The sequence below is a fragment of the Lutjanus erythropterus genome, chromosome 15, assembly GCF_056507025.1.
Source record: "Lutjanus erythropterus isolate fLutEry1 chromosome 15, fLutEry1.hap2, whole genome shotgun sequence".
Classification (NCBI taxonomy): domain Eukaryota; kingdom Metazoa; phylum Chordata; class Actinopteri; order Lutjaniformes; family Lutjanidae; genus Lutjanus; species Lutjanus erythropterus.
In genome coordinates this window covers 20,973,002-20,992,247 of record NC_139331.1, presented here as the reverse complement: position 1 = coordinate 20,992,247, position 19,246 = coordinate 20,973,002, and the positions used below count along the sequence as shown (strand labels likewise).

General features: G+C 39.0%; 1 protein-coding gene across 1 annotated transcript in view; it reads right to left on the bottom strand.

Annotated features, from left to right (window-relative positions):
• Positions 1 to 19,246, bottom strand: part of LOC146314370 (regulator of G-protein signaling 6-like) — a 130,465-nt gene that overhangs the window by 26,444 nt on the left and 84,775 nt on the right. Inside the window, exons 3-5 of the mRNA XM_084737267.1 lie at positions 6,461 to 6,557; positions 3,284 to 3,334; positions 1,727 to 1,833 (exon numbers count right to left, since the gene is read on the bottom strand). Of these exons, the coding sequence (XP_084593393.1) occupies positions 1,727 to 1,833; positions 3,284 to 3,334; positions 6,461 to 6,557 (255 nt within the window). The remainder of the gene's footprint in view (positions 1 to 1,726; positions 1,834 to 3,283; positions 3,335 to 6,460; positions 6,558 to 19,246) is intronic.

Sequence of the window (19,246 nt, the reverse complement as noted above, 5' to 3'; positions counted from 1 at the left end):
GGGGAGATTTCACTTAATTTGCCCATAAAATGAAATGCTAATGAGTGGTGATTATCTTCATGAAGCTTTTTTGTTATGGGCCCTGCTCCTCCTCCTCCTCCTCTTCGTCCTCCTCTTGTCTTCCCTTCCACTTCACTTTGAAGGAGAAGATCCAAGGTCAAAGCCTGGTAATGTGCACTGCCGTCTGGTTTAATTAAACTGCTCCTCCAGCTCCGGTGGAGACTCAGCCCTCCAACAAGACTCAGTGAATAGGAAGGAAGAAGATGGTACACAGAGATCATTCTAATCTCGCCATGTGCCGCCTCGCCGTTCCCCACTGAGGAATGTGAAAACATTATTTCCTATTTTTAATTAGGGAATTCAGGATAAAACAGTCTGGCATAATTAATCTGTGACTTTAATGCCACTGTCTTATCTGTGAACAGGGAAGGAGGAGTAAAAATGTCAGCACGCTTTTCTTTCCTTTATGTCCCTTGATGAGACTCTCATTCCAGTGCATGCACTACTCTACTACACTATGTCTCTCTGTCAGGCTTTGGGTTGCCGCCCACTCAGTCCGAACCAAGACCTGCTTCCCTCGCCTGCTTGATGAATATTTTAACAGATCACCATCCATTTTTAATAGGGTCACAGGATCCCAACACAGTGCTGAAGAGGCTATAGACTGCGGACAGGACCTTTTGTCATCAAGATCAAGAGTGGTGTGTTGTAATTCCATAACAGAACAAGTAATCTTCAACAGCTGATTGGGGTCTTTATTAAAGTATAAGCGCCCACACAATCAGATGAACCTCGCTGGACTTTTCACTATCTTTCACACTAATGCAGGATGAAGAGGGGATTAGTTTGAGCTTAGGTCTATCATAAAGGGGCAATTTGCATCTATTTGAGAAAAAAAACTACTGTAATCCATTATTAGAAAATCTGACTTTTTTTTTTTACACACCACGTGTACAAAAATACACAATTCCAAAAGTCACTTTTTACTAACTAAACTGTCCTACACTCTTAGAAATAAGGGTTCCACAAGGGCTCTTCTTCAAGGACTGAGGTTCTACCCAGAACCATTTATTTCTGAAGACTGGCAGATTGGCAGATCTTTGTATCGCAATATAAAAAATTCTTGGTAGAACCCCTGAGTACATTCTAGATAAATTCCTCGGAATAAAAAGAGGTTCTCAGAATAACACCCTTAGTGGGCTCTTTTCAGCATCCTTTGAAGGTGGAAAGGCTCTGGATCGAACCCCCGGAGAGGGATCTGGTTGGGCCCAGCACGCCATAGAAGGGTTCTCTGTAGAACCTCTCATAGGTAGTTCTGGGTGAAACTTTTCACAGGTGGTATAACCCTTTATGCTGGGTTCTATGTAGGAGTCTTTGAAAGTATTCCACGTGAAACCTTTATGAAAGGTGTACCAACAACCTAAAAGGGTTCTCCTATGAGGACAAGCTGAAGATTTTATTACCTGAAATAGCCTGGTCCTAAATTGCTAAATAGCCTGGTCCCAGCTGGGTTTTGTTATCTTTGCTTGAAATGCCCCTCCCTTCAGAACACACAAATTTTGAATGGCAATGCATTAGTCTTTATAAAAGCTTCTATGTGTAGTGCTAGACAAAGGATCTGCACACTAGCAGCTGTATGAGGCTGTATTTTAACTAAAAGACACAAAACACAAAGTACAGCTCAGTCTAATGGGAATGTCATTCTGCAGGTATTGACCAAAGTCACCTGAAAGCGGTAGAAAGTGCCGTCGTCTTTGAGGGAGAGGACGTGGTCTGAGATAGGGAAGAAGTACCCCTGAGCTGCGATGAGACTCCCGATGTGCATGGCCTCAGCTGTGAAAGAAGCAGAACGAGGAGTACAGATCACAGCAGGTTCCTCGAACTTAACATATTATTTGTGATGCAACTCGGATGGAATAAAGTCAGTAGTAGGAGCATCAGGACAATGACATCGAACAGCTTTCAGATTATGGTAAAGATTTGGAGTGAAGCTGCAAACGTAGCGTCTTTATGTCATCAAAGGTCACACGTAACAGTTCACCATATATTTAGACAGAGTGTTAAATCCTTAGGAATTCACAGTGGATTTCATCTATAGGTCTCAGAGCTGAGTTTCACTGGGGATGTAACATGACTCAGTGACTGACTCAGTGTCCAGGCTGTGGGCTTCTGCACCAACAATAAACACTGCTCTCCCACCACCATGCCTTGGGTCAGGTCAACTAAACAACAAATCCATAGCAAAAAACTGGCAAGTATTTTTTGTGAAAAGAAAACATAGTTTTCTTATTTCCCTGCTCATGCTGTGTTGTTTTTGTTCTGTATTTGCCAGTATTAACTTGTGAAAACTTAATTTTCTGTTAACAATATTTCAGTCTGTTCAGCCACAGTGGGAACCAACGCCAAGGCAGCCATCTATTTATTTCAAACACAGCAGTATTTATGCTTTTGAGAAGATAAAATTGAAAAGATTTTTTGTAATAAAAGACCCACAGTGCACCTACCGCAGCCTGTGAATGACCTTTGAAACTCCTGTTTCAAGTTCAGTATAAGTGTATGCTATGTTTAGAATATTTTTAACACTTATTGTTGCTGTCAGACAGCCTTTCATGAAGGGAAACCGCCAGTATTTAGTCAGTGTATTACCTACAGTAGATGGTGGCCAATTTTGGGAAGCAAAGAGGAGTACAGGTGTAGGAAGTTAATCAGCGTACTTCATATTTACCATACCAAAGTCATATAAAAACACTGACAAAGTAACTGATTGAGACAGCGGTAGACCAGCAACTCCCACGTCCAGTGAGGTAAAATTACTGGTGGCCTTAGAGAGACCAATATTTGGATTATATAACAATGGTGTCCTGTCAGAAAAGGCCGTGTTCATGTAGTGTACCCAGATAAAGAATTATTTAGGTGGGACCTTTTTTAGGTGGATGAAATATGTTTTGTCGCTGACCCTGTCCACAGCAGTACATTACTTAGCTTCCTACACCAGCATTCATCTCTGCTTCTTCAGACTGGGAGCATAGTGACCACTATCTATTGTAGGTAATACACTGAGTATGGTAGTTGGTATTATCCCTTTAAGGACAGCTTATGCTTGAATATTAATGCTTATTTGTGGTTGTTATTAAATGCTTCACCCAGTAATTTAGTTATTGCATTTGTCTTTTAGTAAATAAACTCTTAAGTTCTACAAGATTTCTCTTGTTATGGGAGACCCTTACCTTTAAAATCATTATATTCAGTATAATATAGCATGGTATAATTTTTCAAAACTTACCTGGATCCTCGATGGACAAGTTCTTCATCAGCCACTGTACAATATCTGTACCTGAATTAGGTCAGAGAGAGAAAGACACATGACTGATTTAATCTGTATGGCCGCATAAAGATGGGGTATGGTTTGAAAAAATAGAAGACGATGGGACAAAATGTATGAAAAGCAGTGAACAAAAAAGTGTTTTTTTTTCCACAGGCTACTTTTTTGAGTCTGTAAAGACATTTTAATTACTTTCTCCCCTCAAAACACAAGGCACACACAAGATGAATACAATTAAATCAATAACATTAAGGTAGATAAGTTTAAAAGCTGCAGTAAAACTTATGTAAACCTTAAACAAATAAACTATAGGCTGTAAACTAATTTATTTAGTAGATTTCATTTTTTTTTCAAGAAATAATTTCAAAACAAGAGTCCTAATGAAGAAATAACGACTTTATCTAAAGCTGTTGTCTTAAAGAAACTAATAACAGCCAAGAAAAAGTTTAAAATGTAAAATTATCTCACACCCCTGGCACTCAGGAGAGCGATATTTAGAGAACTGACATTATTTTATATGATCCGTGTGACACTAAAAAGCTTCTTTCTTTTTTTTTTTTACAGTGGTGATATAGTATTATCTCATCTGTGCTTTCCCTCTTGCTTTCTCTGAGCCCCCAGGGAGGCGGTGTTTAATCCTTCATCATTCATTAGTTTCCTGGCCCTCGGCACTCAGCTGCAAACATTTGAGCTGCTGTTCTGCACATCCGTCCGCTGCTGTAGTAATTGTGTTTATTGATACGCTCTGCTTATGGCATATTGGGGTAATGCATTTTCCATAAATGCAAAGACTGAGGGAAAAAAAGAAGAATGTTAATAGCCTTTCTTTTTTTCCATCATTTGTTTGGGGTGTGTCAGAGCCTCCCACTGCGGCTCCAGTCTGTTGAAGTGATTATCAATCGAGGAAACCGCAGCCAGTGGGCAAGGTGCTGACTTCAATCTCTACCTGACAGGTACGGCTGCCTTATAATGTTTTTATTTTTCTATTTTAAGTATTTATTTACGAATGTTGACCGAGTATGTTTTCCTGGTGATTCACATCATTTCCACACACACGTCGACACCTACAGCCCCAGCTCTGCCGGAGCAGTCGGAGGTTGATTGCCTTGCTTAAGGGCACCTTGACAGTAGGAGGACAGCATTACTCATTCCGTTTCCACACTCTCTTTTCCAAACACTTAATCATATGTTGTCCTCCCACTTTCCCTCCAGCTATTCAGCTATTCTCCAGTGATCCGCTGCTGAAGAAACAGAGCAGCAGCCTCAACAGAACCACAATGAAGTGCAGCCACAACACATATTGTGTTCTGGGTATAAGGGTGTGACTCAGCTGCTCCAAAACAACTGCCATCGCCATAAAGATCGCCACTGACGGCCGTTACTATCAGGCCCTTTGGGCAACCCACAGCTGTAGGGCTAACAGCCTTAATAGTCAACTGTGAAAGATGAACAATTTTGATTTGGGATTCTCTGTATCTAAGATGTGAGGAAGATGGCAGTAAGCTGAAAGAAACATCAGTAGGACATTGTACTCAGGAAGGCTGCTGTGTTGACACAGTGTTAATATCTGAAAGAAGGAATGATTAAATCATCACTGTTATGGAATCAGCAAATGTTGTTTCTGTATGGAAATCAAAACACTGTGCAGCCATCGTTATTTTAGACGAAGAATTTCTGTGACATATCTGAACCATTAGTCGGTACAAAAAGTCTTAGTCAACCAAGTTTTCATTAGTCCATTAGTTGCAGGACAGAAAAACAAAAACAACTTAAGCATTTGAGAGCTCTGCCTTGTCATTAGGCCGGATAGGAAAGTATCAGGGGATTGATTTTCCTTTTCTCTCATCACACTGAAGTCACCAGTGCACTGCTGCTAACTGTGCTGTAGCTGCTATTAGCTACTTACCTCAGTTAGCCGTCCTATAAATTGACACTACCTGGACTGGCGCACAGCCTCAGAGACAGACGGAGACCAGTTTGACAACAGAGAATAATTATAATACCGAAGTGATTTACAGTGGCTCCGAGTGGGACTCTGGACTCCAGAGACAATGAAGGCACGACGGGTTCAGGCGGGGACAGGAGAGGTGTCTAGTTTTGAATAACAAGACTTGTGTGAGGTTATATGTGTTGAAATAAATTAGCAAAATGTTCAGTCTCCTTGCTGGTTGTCCCGACACATTCAGAATCATTACTGCTTTTGGCATTAGCATTTAAGAAGCGTCTCACTTCATGCCATGATATTCAAATAATTAAATTAAAATCAGAAACCTGTGATAACTACTCAACTAACAGCTTGAACTGACAACTATAGCCGACTAGGAAAATCTTTAGTCAACACAACTGAATTTTGTGAGCTGACATCAGTCCTCTGGGAAACAAACGTGAACAAACATAGAAAAGATGTTGCTGTTAGGTTTTATTTTACAGGTCCATAATTTAAAATGTGTCCTTGAAAGCAGTTTATCCTTTGGTACTAATTATAGGTCAAATTTCTTGCATGTTAACTGACCTAGTTTCTAGTTGTGTCCTGATATTTAGAACCAAAATAACTGGAAAACTTTGACTTGTAAAATTACTGATAACTGTCACAGATAAGACAAGTTGACAAGAGGTGGATACTTGACAAACGTAAATTCAACTCACTGAGACTGTCCTAACCTGAAAATCAACAGCGTTGGTCAACTACAAGCTGCTCTAGTGGATATGTTTGATGAACCCACAGATAATTATAGGCCCTTTTGGCATGTTTCATCTCCTTTTTTTTTGTTTTGCATCAACTTACTCTGCTCTGCTATCAGCTAAACTAATGCAGATTCAAACAAACTATATTTATGTTTGCTGAAACAGACCTGTAGTGGTCCTAAAAAATACTACTCTCTCTTAGAAGCAAAGTGTTAAAGTGAAAAGAAATGTATCTAGTTTAATTCTAATTTAATTTTTAAGCATGTCACCAGATCTATTGAAGTAGCTTTAGTTGTGTAAGCTAACCAAACCTTAACCATAGAGGTGGCAGATCAGAAAACACATAAATCATTCTGGAAACGTAATCCTGCAGATGGGGATGTCAGACCAGTCAGCGCTCATAAGGGTCGTTTTAAATGCAATGATAAACAACATGTAGTTTGTAGTTCCTACCTGTAACAACACTGGGGATTTTGGTCATGAAACTTTTGACAGTTCTGATGGGCACGCCCTCGGTCTCATCCTGGATGTGAGTGACAATGTCTTCAATCTGCAGAAGAGGAGGACAGCGACAAACAAAAAAGGACATATAGGTAAAAGGAGGAGAATAAGACTTTGAGGCAAACCATAACCTACATAAAGAACTGATTAAATGTGCTATATTCACCCTCACCACCACATTAGATTCAATCTGCCAGTTTAGACTCACGCATTTCATATTTGCCATGTGTCGCATTTAAAGCTCAAACATTTTGCTTGAACCAGTGCATCCTTTGTAGCCCTCATTACTCCAAATTCCTAAGAAAATTGTGATTATACTATGATCAGTCATCTTTAGACCATCTCTTTTAAGGAAAAAGATGCACATTTCACTCACTTTACTTCAGCTTATGGAGACTTTACCTTCATAAATTGACCCTCTTAGAGAGGTTGCCTGTGAAATTAGACAGAGCTAATGCAAGTGCAGTACTTTTAAAGTTCGCTTACAAAACAGAACCTTCTGCAAAACTGCAACCACAAAACAGTCCATTTTCACTGGCAGGCTCATGCAGCACAGTTGGTGTAACCAAATATCCCAAGTAAGTGAAATTTAAGTCCAGCTTTTCTGCCTTCCCTCTCAAACCAAACCCCTTGAATCCATCACAGTTTTCTCATAGTTTTGAACTTTAGATTGATCCCTCACTCTAATGTTCTGCCTCAGTCTCTAATCTAAAAAGAAAAATACAGGAGGGAGGAAACCCTGAGTCATATGAAATCATTTGATATCAGCAAAAGGAGATGAGGTTCAGCAAGACAGCACATGCCTTCGTCCTTATTATCACACTTTACTCTGTAGTAATCAGATTATGGAGCACAATTTATTGTTGTTTTGATTGCAATGTTGACACCACCTCTCTGCACAGCTGCCTTTTTTTTTGTTTTTGCGTCAGAGAGTGGGAAGTGAGAAGTTGGTCGCTTTGGAGACAGCTAACGCAAAACTACCACACAACTCAGCAGCAGCTATATATAAACTCTGAATCAAATCCTGAACAGAGTGCGAGAGAACAGAGAGAGAGGTGGCTACATATGTTTTTTTTTTTACTCACAGAACATTAAAGAAGAGCTAAAAAAAACAACAGTAGAAAAGACATATGTGCACATGACTCACATGCACAGACTCGGCGGCTCAGAGAAAAACACTTTTAGTGCTTCTAGCACATACAGTTGATTGTACTGGACATACATTTATGTCCTCATGCTGCGTGCATTTTCTGACCCTCTCAGCTTCATAAGTGTACTTATAATGTGCAAACTAGCTGTCAGTGGAGTACAATTCCTGCCGACACCCACGCAGGGTCAAAGCTTACATGATTACTTCCACAACAGACTCGCAGACTCTACTTAATGCACTGTGCTTTAAATAGACAGGACATACGATACATTTTATATTGTATAAATCTTACAGGATCTTTTAAAAATGTCAAACACTGTGACATTTACATGCAATATAATGTTAGTTTGGCTTTGCTGATGTAATGTTTGCTTGTATGAGTAGGTGATGCATCATACTTTTGTTTATTTCTGTATCATGATTCGTCCAAAACTAGAAAAGGTTTATTGTTCTACCTGTCTTTCGAAGCTTGATAATTTGACTAAGAACATGTGATTATTTACAGCAGAGGAACTTCAGGGAGGAAATGCAGGATGAGAGAGTTTGGAGTTGGCAGTAAAAAGAAGACAGAAGAAATTTTAAGCTGCTTCATAAAAACAAATGGACAAAAGAACAAAAGCATCATAGTAGTTTTGGCCTGTGTATTTTGCATAACTCAGCTGGCTAAATATGCTGTTTTTTTCTGTGCACTAGTTCCGACAGCAGTATCCTTAAAAAATATATAAGGATTAGTTATTCGGTTTATTGATAACACAAAAACAGTTCAACATACTAGATGAAAAGAATGATACAGTCCTGAACCTATTTCCATTTTTGTCCCTGGTGTTTTATAATCTACCCACGATTACCAAGATAGACCACAGGCATTGATAATTGGAGGCTAAGGACTACGCAATGACCCTGGGGAACTAAATAATAAAACCAGACGATCAATAAAAAAATTCACTAAATTACACAAGCTACATGGTTGTGCTGTGTTGTGTTTCCATCACCTATCTTTATATTAATATCTTGTGATCATATCATCCACATGAACTTCAATCTACCTACTTAGTTTTGGCCACTTAAAGGAATAGACATTAGCTTTCTTCTTCATGAGAAGATAAAACCAATCTCATGTCTCTCAGTTCAGTATGACGCTACAGTGCAGCCCTTTTCGTTCTGTGCTTCGATAACAGCTGAGCAATCTTGGTACCCAGTGGAACCTTGGTCAACTTTCTCCTTTCCTGTTTCCTTTACTTAGATTTGCTAAATATATCAGAGTTAAATTAACCTGATTCATAAAGGGGAAATACACAAAAATTTATCTGACTCTATCATGGTGACCTTTTTTTCACTAAAAATCAACTTGAATCATTTTTTAATCAGTTGCTTCACCAGTTATTGTTAATGGTTGTTAACTGTGGAGTAGTGGCAAGGGGCATGAACTTTTTTGGCTTGTGAAGGGGGGGGGGGGCATGCACAAAAAAGTAACCACTGGGTTAATAGGCAATGAACACTAGCCAATAAGACTGCAGTAGTAATAATCAATCACAGCACAGTAGGGCGGGTTAAGGCAGAACAGCCTAGCAGAAAAAATGTAACTGAGGAAGGGTTAATTAGCTTAGCTTAGCATAAAGACTGGAAGCAGTCTGTCTATTTTCCTAGTTAAAAAACTCTACCAGCACCTCTAAAGCTCACTAATTATCATCTTATATATGATTTGGTAAATCCATACACAAAAGAAAAACAACAAGTTGTGGTTTTACAGGGAATTGTGGGTTGCAGATATTTCTTGGCAGGGCCAGTGACTTTCTGTAGGGTCTGCACTGATGACAAGACTCCATGACAACTCGATGTGTGCTCCAAAGAAATAATTACAGCACATAACTCCTCATTAAACCACAACTTGTCATCTTTACATTTCTGTTTGTGTTCAGTTCTGAACAGATGCAGCCGATTGTTATCCCCCTGTTTCCAGTCTTTATTCTAAACTAAGGTAATTGTCTTTCAGCTCTAAATTATACTTTGGAACTTAGGAACTAGTATAAGAGTGGTATCAATCTGTCTTGAAAGAAGGCGAATAAGTGTAGTCCCCAAAATGTTTAACTTTAATGGAGTCTGGGGTTATGGAGGTAGCAGAATAAACACTTTAGACAGAATGCTCTTTTTGCCAGCTAAGTGCATTGGCGCATTGCTCGGGGACACAATAACTGCAAAGATTAAAGAAAAGCTCAAAAAGTACATCTCATTCACCCCCTATGAAAAGAGGTTCCCCGCGAGTCTGAAGATTCAAGCTGACAAGCCTTCTGCTTTTGCCTCCCTGGCCATCAGACTGCTGCCACCCCGTTCCCCTCTCTTGCAGAAAGAAACAGATCCTGGCTGTCTGCCATGTAAGGAACGGCAGCGGCAGCTTTGGGCTGCACGTCAGAATCAATATAATAATACGATTCTAACAAGACCTTGATGGTGTGTGGAGACAGCTGGTCAAATGACATTAATGGCTTCCGCTGCCATGAACAATTTACTCCTGCCCCACCAATCAAACAATCAAATCACAACAGGTTTATTGCAGACTAGAACCATCGTCTCACCCAGAATTTTAGGAAAAGAAGCCAAGATTGCTTTCTGTATGCCAGACGACAAAAGACACAAAATGGTACAATCTGTAATGATAAATTCAGTCACATTGCAAAAATTATTCACAGTCTTGAGAATAAAAGCATACTGCTTCATACAAGTATGTGATGGCTTGGTAGTCATACTAGTTAGCATCACTGGCAATCAGTGAACAAAAAGAACCATTTAAAACTTAAAAACAAATGCATCACAAGTGGATTACAAAATCACAACACCAACAACCACTTAGCAGGAACTGAGACACAATTAAAAATAACTTAGGAAGCATAAAATTAAAATTGCAAAAGGGGCCTGAAAATATCAGCAGCTTCTGTGAACTAAAATATAGATTTTGCTCTGATATACAGATCACATAGCCAAAACCCCAACTGAAGTGCACTCTCCTGTCAGCGGCTGGATCAAACCAACAATCAGCTCTTCAAGTCTCAGCTTCTCTGCCCCTAAACCAGTGGTTCTCAAACTGAAGCGGCACAGAGTCATAGCGGGGACAGAACACGACCACTGGGGAAGTATGGAAGTACCTGAAGTTGAATAAAAGTAAGTATTGCTACTTCCCCTTAACAATGTCCCTTTGACACAAAATTCAACAGTAAAAATGGTCAAATCAAACCAGTGTACAACACCATACTGAATTTTTGTTACACTTAGATGTGCTGTTCTCTCAAGAAAACACAGCCTTCATTATCACATCATTTGAAGCTTATAAGCTGCAACTATTATTTAGCTCAGGTGATAATGAGCATTATGAAGAGTTATAAAAAGTTTTTGAGAGTGAGGACAGTTTTGGAAGAGGACTTTTTTTTTGCTGCTGGGGCTGCATTGGAAGACCAGTTTGAATAAATAAGTACTAGGACAAAATGTATCTGTTTTGGAAAGTTATGGTGGAATTCTTTGTATTTTTCATCTTGACAATAGCAGGGTAAACAGTATAACTACAGTATTCACATAACAGGGCAAGCTTTTATGCTCAGCACCCTGGAGGATGATGATGCTTTGCATTCCTGCAAAAAATAGATTAATCTTTTTTCTCAAACATCTGCATTGGCAACACCGCAAGCTTTTATTCAAACTAAATCAGGCATTGCAGCAATTAGTGCAAGGTTGTGCAGTGGTATGCATGGGTGTGGGTGTGTTTATTTGTGCTTTACAACGGAACCTGGCTTTCTTACTACCACCGCTCCTTCTCTCTACACAAAATGAAAATGAAATGGGATTCAGACTGGCCAAGCAACAGGAAATCAAAGAGTGTTCTGCTCACACAGACGGACCTGCTCCACCATAACAAAGTGAATCAAGAAGCTTTACTTGGTGGGAAATTGTATTCAGGACTCAACACTGAAGACTCCAGCAGGACGAGGGGACGGGGACTCTGTGCTTAAATTGATGATACTATGGGCACAAACACAAAAGTTGATGGACAAGGATTCCCAGATATTGATTAATGTTTACACATTGACTATATGATTGTCACCATCTTGCGGTTACTATTTACATTTAACCTCATACGAATTTAAAAAAAAAAAAATGCAGTACAGAATAATTTCCTGGGTGTATATTTGTATTTACTCTTTTTGTAAATTATTATGTAAATAAACTGTAAATAAATGATTTTTTTGTTTTGTTTTATATCTTGTCTTATTTTTTTTTTTTTATCTGAATTTAATTAACTACATGTATACATGTTGTATTTTGTATGTAACATGATGGAACTACAACTCTAATTTTGTTGCACATCCCTGTGTTGTATAATGTTAATAAATTACCTTGATTCCTTGATTGATTCGTTGAATGCAGCCTAATGTTTATTCACTGAAATGAATGAGGGTGGCTGCCTTTTCTCACACAATGCTGCTGTCTCTCTGAAGACTCTGGTCAATGTTAGGTAAATTAAGTTTGTGATAAAGTAAAGTAAGTAAGTAAGTAAAGTAAGGATGCTGATTGGGCTTAAACTGCAGTGGTTATGTTTAGGGATAGATGATGGGGAATTTGTCTGTGAGGCTCCTCACAAGTCCATACAAACATTCATGCACATGCTTGTATATGTGAGTATACGTGTGACAGCTGAATGCAGTGTGTGTGCTGTGTTTCTGTGCTGTGTAAGTGTGTCTGTGTGTTTGTGTTTCTACTCTGAATGCAGCCCAGTGGGAGCAGATTTCATCAGACTTATTGCAAGCCACTCTATTTTACCCCCCATGGGGCAGTGGGCTGCCTGATTACAGTGTTATCACCACACGCTTAGCACAGACCAGCTAGGGGGCTGGCAGGCAATGCGGCAGACAGGTGGGTTATGGGGTGACAAGGACTATGCTGTTGATTGTGGTTTAATGATCCCCTTGGGCAACGGGATGGCCGTCCATTTGTACTCAACAGTGATGTGGATGCCATTGTCTCTGTCCCTCAGTAATCTGTTTATTGTGTGAGTGGCTATCATAGCCTACTTACTGCAGCCTTATGCAAGACTGAAAAAAGCCTCTGATAGATACTGAAGTGCAGGGAGGAAAAGATAAGGACAATATTCTTCTAAACTGATATTATGGCCAGGTGAAGCTTTGACTACAGAAACTGATTGAAGTGGGGAATGAAGGTTTCCACTTAAATACAAACACAAATTTAAAATATTAATTACAAATCCTTACAAATGAAAAATACCTAAATATTATCAGTAAAGCCTATTTAAAGTTTAAGGCAAAACAAGTTTTCTGAAATTTTATGTTTAGATATGCAAATGATAATTATATGCACTGACTGGCATACATCTTCAGATAAATTTCCATATCAGACATCTGGAATAAAACACTTAAATCTGTATTTTAGATGTTTTCTTTCTACTGTAAGAGGACGGGTTATACAAGCAAAATACCCCAAAATCTCCAAATTGATTATCTGAGTGTTATTTTACCATATGTTATACTATTGGATGATAATTATTGATGGATTAAGCAAAAATGTAATGCTGTAGCTGGTTCAGGTGGAGCTAATTTGATGTTTCTGCATGATGCTGGGTAGTTTAATCAATCATTTTGTAAAATGGCAATGTTTTTAATGTAAAAAAAATCCTAATTTATAAAATTGTAACTAACACAGTAAAATAAATGTAGTGGAGTGACTGCACAGTACTGAATGTAGAGCAGTTAAACTATAAAGTGGCATCAAATGGAAAGTACAGTCAAGTAAACTACCTCAAAATTTTATGTAAGTACCGCAGTAAATGTACTTGGCTCCTTTCAACTGTTGCATTTTGATCCAAATTTTACAAGACAATACAAAGAGCAGTTGTAGGCGACTAAATGGATATTGTCTCCGTTTGTGTTTTTTTTGCTACTGTACATGTCTGGGGGATTTCAGTTGTTGGCAGGGTGCAACTGCTTTTCAAGTCTGAAAGTGCATCTCATCTAAACATGGTGCTGTCACTCCTGGCCAATGACAGAACAGTAAGTTACAAAAGAGTTATTCAGAACAGAAGAGGGTTAGAAAATCCTGAGTCAGTCATGTCGTCCCATGGGGAGAAATCACAATAACTCCAAGCTTGACCCACAACCTGGCATACACACCCAAATACATTCAGAGGAGGCCAACAAAAGTGCTCTTCATTTAAAAAATATCCCCCTTTTGAATTCCTGACCCTGAAAACAGCTGCAATTAGCCTTTCTTGGCACAAAGAGAAATCTGTGGGAGAGGAGGCTGACGCAGCCATCACTGTGGCTATAATGAAGCACGTATACGCCCTGCTGGGAGAGAAAATGTCAGCCACGGCCCTGAGGGGTGGGGATGTCTGCGCAGAGATACCTGGGTAACAGATTTTGAGAGAAAAGAAGGAAAATCGTCTCCTCTGAACCATGCAGCTCCAAACCTTTCCCACAGTGACAGTTTAACATGCTGCCAGATCGATAGCAGGTTGGCTGAAGGCCAGCTGGAGAGCAAGCAGACAGCTGACTGGTATTCAAGTCAACGATCCGGGGTAAAGTGGAAGGAAATCCAGGGACTCCAAAATATGAGACAGAAGTAACAATGTTTTGCAGACTATACAGTAGGCCTTTGTCAACACCAGACAACACAGGTATAGGCATATATAATAGCAATAGCCAATGGGAGGAAATTATATGACCTGGATAATTACATAACAGGTGACACAAGATGACACAACACAAGAAAAAATATACTGTATATACATGAGAAATGGAAGATTTGATAATTAGCAATTACCACATTAAAGGCACTTAAAAATTTCCTTCTGCGCTCTCAAATTTTTTTTCCTAAAGCTGTATTTTGGAGTGACTAGATTGTAGTTGATCTACAGCCAAGTATTTTAAGGTCAACTTTATTGTGACAGATACAACCACACAAAGTACAATTACACAGTCAGATTCAGTCTCTGTATTTAACCCACCCTAGTATTAGGAGCAGTGGGAAGCTGCTGCGCAGCGCCTGGTGACCAAACCACCATCTTGGTCAGTGATACTGACAAGAGAATTATTCAGCTGTTTGTTTGACCACAGCTTTGACGGCAAGACAGTTCAACTATCTTCAAGATAACAGTCACAGTGACAGAGAAGTGAGAAAAAAACAAGAGAAATAGCCTCAGAATGACATACATGACCATAAGATGTTAAAGGGATAGTTTGAATTATTTGAAGGAGGTACTTATCCATAGTTAGTGTATTACCTACAGTAGATGCTGGTCGACAAACCCCAGTTTGGAGAAGCAGCAGGAGTACTGGTGTAGGAAGTTAAGCAAGGAACTGTTGTAGACAGAGTCATCAGAAAAATGTATTTTAGCTACATAAACTAATGATATTTACAGATGAGCCTTTTTTAAAATGTATGTTATACTTTTCACTGCTGGGGGTGTGTTGACAGGCATCTACAATACTGACTATGGATACGTATCCCACCTTTAAGCATTTCCTTTTGATGTATTAAAACACTTTGATGCATTTAAAACACTCCAGACATATCTTATCCTATAAAGGGGCTATTATTAACAGTACCAGTCAGTAGTTAGAGACTGAAAAAGGATATATTACCTTTTTTTTTACCACTAGCAGTGTGGTTTTAAATTGAGATGTGTATTTCAAGTGCTGATGGTCTTATTTTACATACCTCAGAGAGAAAGCTCAACTATACCTGAGAAGAAGAGCAGGCAACTCCATGAATTGATTAATCTAGATGTCTGGGGAGGCAAAGTATGTGATCAGACTAGTCATAAGAGACCATTCGCTGATTTAGCTCCTTCCTGAGCCCCTTCAGTACATCTGCATATTACCTTCACAAGATCCTTCATAATCAAGTGCTGAGGCACCACACTGATTGCAGCATGTTCCTCCATACTTTAAGTGGCACTTGCATGCAGACGAGGAACACTCGGACAGAAAGTCAAGTGACAACAAAAGGAAAAGGAGATGAAAGATTGTGTGAAAGTCACTGATGGCCAAATGTCATGCACATATTAAAAGGTGAGCTAAAAATATACAGTTTTGTCTATTTCATCAGACAACTGAATATTTTGTGAATTGTCTTCAAGGTTGCATGACTAATTAAATGTATTAAACATGAGGCAACATGCAAGGCCGTGCTCTCACTTTACCGTCAATGCTGCAGGGACACTCAACACTACTATTAAAGCTTTGGGACAAAGTTATTGTTAAAATATAAGCTTATACAGATCTGGAGGCAACCATTCACTATATGCCCTACAGAGAGAATCCCTTAGGGCCTTCCAGGCCTTCAGACAAGGCCAAACATAGCATGTTATATTTAATCAATTTCTTGTAATAACTATTCTTTTCTAATTATAATTTTGGCCTCATTTTCTATCAAGCTTACTTCAGAAATGAAAGGGTTACTGCCCTGAAAACATTACAGTTCAGGTTTTTTTTTTGTTGTTGTTGTCTCTAAGCAGAGAAAAGGTAAAGCTGGTTCACTCATTGGTTGGGTTTAATTAGTGGAACAGAAGATCATAGCTGCATTGTAGCATAGCATTGTGTTTGGTTAGATAGTGACAAGAATTCACCAGTCACATTTTGAGTTACAGTGGGTGGGACCCAAAATCATCATACTAGGCCTTTGTGAAGGCTAGTGCTAAGCTAGCTTCTAGACAAAGTGGACATGACAGATTCTGGGGCTAGGTAACTACTAGCATTGCCTTTTCCAAGGTGGGTTTTCATAATGTAGCTGAGGATATCCAAAGGGGGCCTGTATTATTTTGGAGACTGAAATTGTATGACAAATCAATTCTCAGACACTTGAATTTCGCGTAATTAAAGCAACTTCCAGCTGTGTTGGTAAACAGAAATAATATTACTGGGGATATATGCTACATGTAGCTGTGTGTGTGATACTGAAACAGAGACATAAGAATAAAAAGAAATTCAAAATTATTCATGCAGGCTATTAACTCTATAACTCTTAATATCAAAGAAAAGGGAGTAAATGGTGGTTATCTATAAGTCTCATACTGAACTAGAAAACCTCTAGAAACCATCTATCTGCCACTGATTCCTCAAATCTTTTGCCCTATTGCTGCTTTTTTGTTGCGTCTGGCTAAAATTTGGCTGAGCTGAAGGTCTATATATAGTAGTCTAGTATATAGTATATATAGTAGTATAATAGTCACAGTTTTAACTATAGCAATCGAATGTGTATTATGCTATCATTCCTAACAGCATACCCCAAAGATCCCTAATAACACGTGTGTCTGATGTTTATGAACAAAGTTTATCAGATTCCATCTAAATACTGGTTAAAAGTAGTCAAAAGAGTTAATTAGAGATCCGATGATAGAACCTTCTGGGCTTAAATAGATTCAAAGAAACTCAATCTGCATTTTAGGTCAATGTCATGCACATATTCTTCATATAGCATGTTTATTTCAGAGCTGCTTTCCTGCTTTCCAGCCTGGCACATTATATCTGAAGAGAATCATTATCCACATGTCCTAGTTGGCTATTATGTGGTATTTTATATTGCCACAAACTTTCTCAACAAACTCCCCTGACATTTGATATCCCACTAAAAATAACTTCCCTTGAAATGGAAAGCAGCTAATTTAAGTAGAAACAGATCCAGCTTCAGTATGGTGTTATTGGCAGGCATTCTGTCGACACACAGGGTTGAGCATCAAACTGCTGCTAGAGTTATGTATTATCAAACAATTAAATTAAGATTTTTGAGAAGGTGTTAATAAGGTGTTAATGACTGTCAAACAGATTTAAAGGACCAGTGTGTAGGATTAGTGGCATCCAACAGCGAGGCTGGCAACCAACTTGCCTCACCCTCCCCTTCCAAATACATGCAGGAGAACCTACTCTGGCTGTAGCAAAAACTTGGAAGGTCATTTCTAGAGCAAACACTGGCTTGTTGTCCATGTTGGGCTACTGTAGGACATAGTGGACGCCATGGAAGAGGACCAGCATCCTCTGTAGATATAAATGCTTCATTCTACGGTAATAATGACTCTTGTCAGGTCATTATACACAAATGAAAACATACTTGTGAATATCAGATTCCATCTCTGCATCTCATATTCTGCAAATATATCCCCCTAAATCTTGCACACTGGACCTTTAAGCAGTATACTTACTGTGACTCTAACTAAGTATATGTATGCTGTCGTAGTATAAGACAACAGCTTAGAAGACATTATAAAGTATAAACATTACCGTGGAAACTTAGTATAGAGGTCTGACAAAGCAAGGCCACCCTGGAAACCACCTCAACGCCTCAGCATATCAAGATTTAACAACCTACTGCTCATATAATCAGCTCTCTCTCGCACACACACAAAAAAATATGGATCATTAAGCTCAGGATCAACATTTTGCACTAGAATTCTCCCTCTGATAAAACAGCATCCAACTAAAGCAAACATATGGCATGAAATTGTCAACATCACAAAAAAAAAACTTTGTTTAAAAGTCTGTTTTGGCTTTTTTTTTTATTATATGTGTGGTTCATGTGTTCACTGTTGCTGGTTAATGTGAATACATGAGCCACTCCACATGCCCAATTGTTCTCTTAGAGGACCCATTCATGACTTAATACTGGAATTACCACTCATTGTGAGTGTGGCCATAAACCCCTTGTGTTTTAGCCCTAGTTTGGTTCAAAATTCACTCATGTTTTAGCCCTAGTTTGTTACAATATTTACTGGTGTTTTAGCTTTAATATGTTCAATGTTCTCTTGTGTTTTAGCCCTAGTTTGGTTTAATATGCACTGGTGTTTCGGCCCTGGTTGAATTCAGTTTCCTAGTGTTTAAGCCCTTGTCCAGTACAAAAGTCCCTAGTGTTTTATAGCCCTGGTTTGTTTCATTATTCAAAAATCACCAGTGTTTCGGCCTTAGTTTAGTCTAAAAATCACTGATGTTTCAGCTCTGTTTTGTTTCAGTATTCACTGGTGTTGTTTGGTATAATATTTGCTGTCCGACACCGTTGTTTGAACAGTGTGCAGTATTAGATGGTGACCAAATTGAAGCAATATTTCTGTTGTTGTAGTCGTTTCTGTAGTTGCTCTGTATGTTTTGACACAGCAGTGGTAAGAGCAGTGTCTGGCAATGTATAGACGTTTTATTGTCCACTTGAATGTGTGTGTGTATGTACATGTAATGTCTAAGTGTCATCTCAGGTAACCTGTTCCTTCAGAGAACAGGCTTTCCTTTCAGGAGGGCATCTTTCCTCCCCTGCAGTGCCTGAATCCCAAAGCTGCTGCTCAGAGATCTCTGCACCACTGCAGATATCACATGGCTCGCTGTACAGCGGATCCCAATCAGGATGAGTTTTTAGATTTCACTGCCAGGGGTCGATCCAGAGAAAACTCTTCCTTTTTTCATTTTATTACATCCCTCGATCCAGTATTCTGGTATATTTTACATTGCTGTGAAGGATTGTGGCATTGTAATATTTTATTTACACTCTGAATCCTCTGAGACCACAGGCATGTCTGAGTTTCCTTCAGAATTATTTTCAGCAACAGG